General features: G+C 29.7%; 1 protein-coding gene across 1 annotated transcript; it reads left to right on the plus strand.

Moving 5' to 3' along the window:
- Positions 1–1,217: 1,217 nt before the first annotated feature.
- LOC106753970 (uncharacterized protein At3g27210) lies at positions 1,218–4,471 on the plus strand. Its single transcript, XM_014635886.2, has 3 exons — positions 1,218–1,652; positions 3,580–3,660; positions 3,857–4,471. The coding sequence occupies exons 1-3, from the start codon at positions 1,433–1,435 to the stop codon at positions 4,270–4,272; spliced, it is 717 nt and encodes a 238-aa protein (XP_014491372.1). The 5' UTR covers positions 1,218–1,432; the 3' UTR covers positions 4,273–4,471.
- The last annotated feature ends 4,982 nt before the right edge of the window (positions 4,472–9,453 follow it).

A 9,453-nucleotide genomic window follows, 5' to 3' on the forward strand; every position in this document is an offset into this window, starting at 1 on the left:
GATGTTGATTTCCCTTCTGAATGTTATTAATATTTTTCGAAAGAGAAAAAACGTTATGTGGAAAGGGGATTCCGGGAGGGTAAGTCATTGTCCAGAAAATGGATTTTTGAAGTCAATTCTTAAAAATAATTCTAAAAACATATTTTTTGCTGAAAACAATATTTTAAAATATACTTTTCACCTTTATGCATATAACCAAGGGCAAAACACATTATTTGAGCATATTGCAAAATATTGAGTAGTTTCCAAGAAAAACTACATTGATATATCAACTAATTAATAATCAACTAGAAATTAGTAAACTAGTCATAATGAACCTCTTAGCTCTTAGTTGGAGAAAAAATTACTTTCCAAAATAAATCACATGTAAGTTTATTTTAAACAATTCACATCTCCAACTTTTTTGAACAATATAAACATGATGTTGTCATTCTGATTTATCATTTGCCGCATAAGTGAAATTAAGAAAAATAAAATGCACTGAATTTCAAATTGGAATTTAAACTTAATAAATTTGTTACCATTACACTCATAGTTTAATTTCTACTCCTTTCATTTCTATGATTTTATCAAAATTGTAAACATGGTGTTGTCATTCTAATTTATCATGTGAAATTAAGAAAAACAAAACATACTGAATTTCAAATTGGAATTTAAACTTAATAAATTTGTTACACGCGCTTATAGTTTAATTTCAACTTCTTTCGTTTTTATGATTTTATCAAAATTGGTATTAAGAAACTAAATGTTTCACTGCTAATTTCTTTTTATAGAAGTTTTTTTATTTTTTTTAATTTTGAAATTATTGTAGACTTTAGTTTTTTACAAATGAGAAAAAAAATATAACACAGTCGTAAAATCAAAAATCAATATCAACATAATCAATTGAGGAAAATTAATCAAAATTAGATAAGTATTTATGATTTTTTCGGTTGAAAGTACTTGTATAAATAGAAAAAATATTAGAATGAAAGAGGTAAAAGAAAAATAATTGAAAAGAATGAAGAATGAAAGAAAAGTAAATAAGGTATAGAGTTTTTATTTTAAAACTTAAAATCTATAATATAAAAAAAAATATTTTTATTTATTAAAACCTGACTAAAATGTACGAACTTAAAAATGTATAGGCAGGCATAGTTTTTATGATGCAACCCCTTCCCTTTGAAGTCCAATCACCTCTTGCTTTCACCCATCGTTTCTTTTACTCTTAGTGGGGCGTTTTACTTTTCTTCTGATATTTTTTTTTTCTTCTTTCCCATAACGCCAAAACTCCTTCATTCTATTCTATTCTCTTCCTCACCCCGAGTTTGCTCATTCTTCACCTCTCTTCTCTCTCTCACTTCCACTCCACTCCTCTCTCTCTCTCTCTCTCACACACACGCACCATGAACTCTTCTTATATGCTGCACGCTCTTTCCTCTTGAACAGTGAAATGGGTTCGTCCTCTTCTGTCCACCGAAACCAGCAAACCAACATGAAGCACCTCACGCTCTCTTTGGAGTCCAAAGCTGAAAACCTCGTGATTTCTTCATCACCCTTCAAAGAAAAATCCAAAAACGGAAACTTTGTGGCTGATGATGCAGCGTTTAAGTCTCAGTGGTCACCCTCTCGGTCAACCACCACCTTCTCAGTCACGGACTGTGGGGATGATGGTAGGGTCCCTTTGGGGTTCTTCATTCCTTCCAAACTTTCTATTTTCGTGCATCATCATAAAAAGTTTGTATTTTTAATTTTCATCCTTCATCATGATCATCATGGTATAAAGTTTTTGTTTTCTTAAAGAAGCTGTTTTATTGCTATAAATAGTCAGAACTGAAATTTTTTCTGGGGGTTTCCTTATTTATTTTTATGTTATATAAAAATTGTACTTTTATTGTAATTACTCTTTTTTATTCATCTCTTGTAATAACAAAGCTTTTGGTATTTTCTCAAATTTTGGCCTTTTGACCTGGTCAAGGGATTATTTGCAGTATAAAATTTGTATTTTGATAGATATTTTCTTCATGGTTGGAGTGGATTTTTTGTGGGGAGGGGATTTTCCTTTTTTTCCTTCTAAATTAGATTCTTTTCCACAATCTCGATCCGATTATTTAAATTAAATATCCGTTTTAGAAAATTATTCTGGTTTTTCACATCACAGTTTACTCCTGCTATCTTTAATAGGACCTATGTTTTAAAATATGCTGAGTTTGCTTCTTCAGTTCCAAATGTTTATTTATTTTGTTGTTGGAATCTTTTGACCTTTATTTGGTCTCACTGTAGGTGGGATATTTTTCTGAATAAGTTATGGTCTGATAACAAGAGAGTCTGTGGTGGTTGATATTGAAAGAGCTAGTTTTGACATCAGCAATCTGTTAATACTTTTACATGATTAATTCGGTGAATACTATTTTGTTCTTTAGGTTTTTGTTTTTAGGCATGAGGAATGTTTTTTCCTTACTTCCATACCTTATCTTCATAAGTCAATTGATGGTAATTTTTATGTGGATGACTTTGCTGGCAGAGTAATTTTTAAGCAAGGAATCAATTGCACAAATTATTTGCCTTGAACATGCTGTTTTTCCATTCCAGCTCTTTGTTCTAGTAGTTTGGGGGAGACATAAACTCCATGTGTCCTAACTCTTAACTCTTAGAAGTATCTAGCATTCACTAACAATATTTGTGTTGAACTGTGTGTTTATGTTACAGATAGCATATGAACATCACGCATCAGGTTGTTCTTTCACTAACAAAATAGTTACCTGATTTCATGACATGCTTTGATTGCTACTTGTGATTTTAGGTTCAATTGATGGAAGCTTTTATGATGGTTATCATATTAACTGTTAATTACTATATTCTGGTAATGCTTATTTATAAGCGATCCTTGTCCCTGCCTTTTGGAGCTTTTATCCTATTGGGGACCAGTAGTTTAGCATCACTCTTATGGCTGTTCCTCTATCTGTGAATAAGTTATGTTTTCACTAAGTTATGGACCACAACAAGCTAGTCTTATGAGGATTACTATTGAGGGAAAATTGGGTGAAAGAAAAACTTCAATTTAATAACAGATTAAGATGATATTGTTTGGTAGGAAAATATGAGAAATGTCCAAACATTGTAATCTACCTTTTCTGACCAGTTCTAACAATTATTGCTCTTGAAATACTATATTTTGTTTTATTATGAGTAGGGTATTCTTAAAACTCTAGAACTGAAAGTAGACTCAACTGTTTCTGCAATAAATGAGTCCCATATGCAGCCTTGAATTGGATCATGTGCTTGTTTACAGAGTCTAGTGTGTTGTGATTGAGATGGAAGATTAACTGACATGGAAAGTTCTGTCAGCAAATAACATGCTCCTCCCATCCAACAAAGGGACTTAAATCACTACATTGTCCTTATGAAATACTTCTCAATTGGTCAGAATCAATAAGCCAACTCATCATTTTATTGGTGGATTTAAATTACTTTTTATCGCTTCATTAATTCGTCCAATGAAATCCATGTTAACATTTTGTTTTGTTTTTGTTTTTGGTAATATTCCTGTTAGTTTTCTAACTCAACCTTTTGAACTTGGATTTTTATTATACTGCACAGATGGAAAGGATGACTCATTTTTTGACTCAAAGGCCTGGTTAGACTCAGACTGTGAAGATGATTTCTACAGTGTAAAGGGTGGTAAGGATGCCCATCAATGCTTTTCCTTTTGCATTCTCTTGCTAGTATCTTAATCTGATTAAAAATTGGCCTGAGTGTGTACTTTAGAAGAAAACAAAATTGTCATGGATGAAAAGTTTCATGATTTATTGTATGACAAGTTGTGTGTTTATAGTTTCTCTCTTCTCCTTCAAATAACTTGTGTGTTTGTATCCAGAGTTTACTCCATCTCGTGGAAGCACTCCATTGCACCACATATTTCTCAACAAAACCTCTTCTTCTGAGCCTGAACCATCTCCAACAACACAAAAGAAAAAGTTGTTGGATCTTTTCCGCGAAAGTGTGAGAGAAAATCCAAGTGAAGATGGTGAGAACACTTTTGACAATGAAATGAAAGAAGTGAAAGCAACAACTGTGCATGAACTTCCGAAATCTGCACACAGCACTCCGTATGTTTCATGGGGAAACTCTGCATGTAGCAGTGAAAGAACGACGAATGGAGATCATGTATCCCTCAGAGAAAAAACTGTTAAAACTGTTCAGGGGTGCCTTCCGAGCTTGGCTTCATGCCGTAGCTTCAGTGAGAGGAAGAGAAAGACAAGTCCTGCAATAGCAGCAAATGGAAAAGCTTAGTAGACATGATCATCAAGATCAATGAACTGAATATCATAGTGTACATCTTTAACGTTATCATCCTTGTAAAGAGCCAAGTAGCAATATGAATATGAGAATATGAAAGCGTGTGCACAAACGGAAGAGATGTAATATATCAATAAGCAAACAGATTTTTGTTTCATAATCTATGGAATAAATACCTTCTACATTGCCTCCATACAAATTTGCTTGCAAAGTATTGCTTTCAGAAATTGGCAAATCATAGTTTGTATCATTAAAATTTTACTGGATCAAAATATTATTAAAAGTCTAAAAGAATTTTACACATCGAATTGAAACTGAAATGATATTTCTTCATAGATATGTATGTATATTCATGGACTCTACTCAGATAATAATAGACATTGCTGCTTTTTTAATTCGTAGTACTGTTCTGAAATACAAGGGAAGAGTACTTTTTTTTTTGTCTGAATCAGAAGTTATATAATGATATTTAGACAACATTTTTTTTATAATATTCGAACATTATTTACATGTTATTCTGTAATTGGTTCAAAATTACTTTATAATCAATAATAATAATAAGGCTTAATACCTTCCTTGATCCTCGTATTTGTGTGAAAATCTCAGTTCGGTCCTCAAGTTTTAAACTGTCTCAATTGGGTCATAATTTTTGTAAAAATGCATACATTTTACCCCAACCGTTAACTGATCTCAAACGGCGTTAAGTTTAGCTGACGTGTTGGCTTAATCCCTTCTTGGTCCTCGTATTTGTGTGAAAATCTCAGTTCGGTCCTCAAGTTTTGAACTGTCTCAATTGGGTCATAATTTTTGTAAAAGTGCACACATTTTACCCCAATCGCTAACTGATTTCAAACGGCGTTAAGTTTAGCTGACGTGGTAGGCAGAGGACATGCTGACGTGTATTATTTAGTTATATGAATTATTTTTTTTAAATAAGCAGTGTTTCACGTGCCACAATGCCTATTATTTAGTTATTTGAATTAGGGATTTTATTCATCTCTCTGAGAATCAGGGATTTTACACAGATTATCTCGTCGGCTCAAAAAATAAAGTTACCGGAAAATTCGCGTAACCAATGCAATCAGACTCACAACCTTTTCTGCAAATGAACAAACTTGGTAACCTATAGGTTCATCACCAGCCTTTAAGCTATTTATTCCACTAATAGTAGAAGATAACTGTTGCATAGTGAGATCAGTTAACGATTGAGGTAAAATGTGTGCATTTTTACAAAAATTATGACACAATTGAGATAGTTCAAAACTTGAGGACCGAACTAAGATTTTCACACAAATACGAGGACCAAGAAGGGATTAAGCCAACACGTCAGCATACCACGTCAGCTAAACTTAACGCCGTTTGAGATCAGTTAACNGTTGGGGTAAAATGTGTGCATTTTTACAAAAATTATGACCCAATTGAGACAGTTCAAAACTTGAGGACCGAACTGAGATTTTCACACAAATATGAGGACCAAGGGAGGTATTAAGCCTAATAATAATCATACATACCACCATGGACCAATTATAGAATGATACATAGATAATATTCAAATGTTATCAAAAAAATATTGTCTAAGTATCATTTATTATTTTTATTTTTCAAGTATTTATTTTTATTAGTGTAAAATATATACCTAATGCATTTTTTCAAAGTTATTCACAATCTATTAAATATGCTATTTAAAGTCTCACACCAATTTTACACTATATAAATTAATGGTCAAATTTATAATGAATAAATGTAGTTTTTATCTTATAAATTGGTTATGTAAGGATACATTAAATTTAAATTCATTTTAATTTAATATCTTTATTAGTTTTAATATTTTTATTAATTGTTCAATAATTTTTTATTTTTTTTCTTACTCAATAATATTAACGTTGTTAGAAGATGGAGATTTAATGTAATGTAATATAGACAATTTTTTGTTTACAGAAACACAAAATGTTAAGTTATGATTTTTTAATGACGTTAAAAATATGTAACATGAAAGACTGAATTGACTTTTTTTTAATAAAGATTGGGATTGAGTCAAAAGAAATTAAAAAAAATATATTAAACAATTATTATAAATAGTGAAAAAAAGTATTAAGCCATTTATTTTTTAATATAATTAATATAAAAATCTATTGTACCAAAACGTTAGTTAAATCCTTGAGATGCATCTATGTGCCTACAAGCGGAATTCGATCGTAATCGTTGATGGACAAACCAAATCTGAAATTAATTTTGGTTTGGTTTGATTAGTTAACAATCCCAATCATTGAGGGAAAAATTGTGGGACAATTTGACGAAGGAAAGTAGTTGAAGTTTGGGTGCAGAAGATGGCGAATTATAGAACTAGAAATAGAAAAGATAATGATACTTTTATAATATTTTAACATTATTTACGTGTCAATAAAATGGGTTACAACTCACGAGTTAATCTGGCTCACCATGGGTTTGGGTTGGGTTTGAAAAAATTGAATCTTTTTTATGTAGATCAGATTTCAACCCGACTCATTTAAATTCGGCTCATGCAGGTTGAACCTGTGGTGGGCTGGGTTGGCCTGCTAACCCACCTATCTAATTTTATTTTTTTAATTTATTATTTTATTTATGAAATTCTAAAAAATAAAATACTCTCTTCACTCACTAAAAAAAAGTAACATCTGCTCTCACAAATCACTATAATGGAACTGGTTCTCATTTACGGTGTTGTCACTCTCACTTCTTCACTGAAATACTTAAGGAGTAGGTTTTTTTTGTATATTTTTTGTGTTTGTTTTTTTATGACATTTGGATTATATTGTACTTTTTATTATTATTTTGAATTGTCTTTAGTTTAACATTTTTTTTGGGAGTGAAATTTGTTTAAATTTGAATATAAAAAGTTTGTAATTTTTTTTATTTAAAAAAATTGTAATTAAATCGACTAGTGAGTCAATCTATTTACCCACTAACCCGTGGTGAGTCGAGTCGGATTCATATTTTTCTGACTCGCTGATAAATGAACCGGGTTGGTTTCTATATAAAAAAGCCTATGAAGAGTAAATGTAAGCACGAGAAAACCAAATTCCCAAACCTTTCTCTCGTTATCAAGTCGGCATAGATTTTGTCTCTGTGCACACCACCAAACCAGACACCTTATTTGACTTTGCATTTTATTATTTATAATCAAATAATCAACGTTTTACTCAGACAAAACCCAAATTTTTAGTTAATAATACTAATTTTCAGCCTTTTCTTGAAAATAGCCTAAAATTTTTAGATCAGGTTATTTTTCATAATTCTTAAATATAATGAAAAATTGTTTTTAAATAATAAAAATCTAAATAATTGTGGGGATTTTCTGATGTTTTATCTTATAATTTAAACGGTATACCCTAAGGCAATTATAAAAATAGTTTTAGGCTCAAACATTATGAATATATCATTTAAATTTAATACAATTTAGTTAAAGTATGAAATTTCAAAATTCCAATATTATATTTTTCTTGAAAAAAGTTGTGAAAAAATTACTACAAATAATCTATAGAAGTGAAAATTATTTTTTTTTCAAGTGATTATGATAATACTAAATTACTAAACTATAATAACTCTAGAATTCTTAAGATAGTAGTAAAAAACAATAGTAATGATAAAGATAATTTAAAATCATCTCTGAATAATCATTGAATTAATTTCTACAAATTATTTTTATAAAAATACAATAAAGTTAGGATTCAAATGAATAGCAAAAATATAAAATGCTTAAACAATGACAATGAAGTTGGTTCATTCCACTATGTTTTCTAAAGATTTTATTCAATTGATTATTGTCCTATATTTCAAATTAGTCAACATAGCCTCTCAATCAATTTGTTGACGTTATTAACCAAAATAACTTTTCAATTAAAAGTAAAAAAAAAAAGATTAACCATAGTAAATTCAAGTTTATTCTTTCATCTCGTTATCAAATAAAAGCTAATTAACCAAAACAACTTCTTGAGTAGTTTTTCTTTTTAAGTTTTCATCTTTAATCAAAGTAACTTCTCAATTATTGGTAAAAACTCATTCAATCACATGAAAGTTCTTAACTTTAACATAAATGACTTCTCAATTAAAATCAAAAGCCCTTTGACTTATATGATTAATATGTTATCTATATATAACATTGTAATAACTTGATACAATGTAAAAATTATTGCTTTTACTTAATTAGGAGATAAAAGATAGATAACAATAAATCACATTAATAATCCAAAGAACAAACAATTTATTTCATCTAATCTCATAATCTAATTAAAAAATTACAACAAAATCAACCCTAGAGACTTACCACTGGAGAATAAAAAAAACATAAAAATAGAAGAAAAAAGTGAGAGAAATGTGGAGAATGAGGATGGTTGAAATTAGGTTCCCCAAAAGGCTTTTAGTTGTATTCCTCTAAGTCTCCTTGTATAGGAATTTAGATTGGGTCCATTTCGACAATTTTTGTTGGTGAAATCCTTTTTTTGTTAATGTAATCTTCATCAAATATCTTTTAAATAAATATAATATCTCCATGATATTCTTTGTTATTGTGGAGATTTAAAATGATTTGAGAAGATTTAGCCAAATTTGAAATGATTTTGTAATTTATATCTATTAACACTTTTTTATTTAATTAAATAAAATAATAATTTAAAAATATCAAATATCTAAATAGAGATTTTTCTTAAAGTATCTCTTATAATAATGATTATTGCATTATCCCTTGTAGTAAATGTTGATAGGGGGAGATATGTGAAAGCTAAACACAAACCTTTGTGTGTTTTTGATGATAACAACAACATAAATGTTTTAATAGTTTCTTGCACATGACATCAACAAAAAATGTTTTAATAGTTTCTTGCACACATTATGCAAAGTTGTGTTTATATATTTGTTTGTGCTTGAAATGTTTGTTTTGCATACTTATTGTGGTTACACATGAGTTTATATGCATATTCATGGTTTTGAATGACATAACTCATTGCACAATGCATATCTGTATGAATTAATCGATTACAGTGTTTATGTAATCAGTTAGATTAATCAGATATTAGTAAACGCTTAACTGTGGCAAACTGCAAGTTTTAACGAATTACATTATATGTATAGTCGATTAAAACTCGTGTCTTTGCTTATATTTGTTTGTTGAGTGCAGTGGTATGTTTTCAAATGAAAAAG

Source organism: Vigna radiata, unplaced genomic scaffold, assembly GCF_000741045.1.
Source record: "Vigna radiata var. radiata cultivar VC1973A unplaced genomic scaffold, Vradiata_ver6 scaffold_7, whole genome shotgun sequence".
NCBI lineage: Eukaryota > Viridiplantae > Streptophyta > Magnoliopsida > Fabales > Fabaceae > Vigna > Vigna radiata.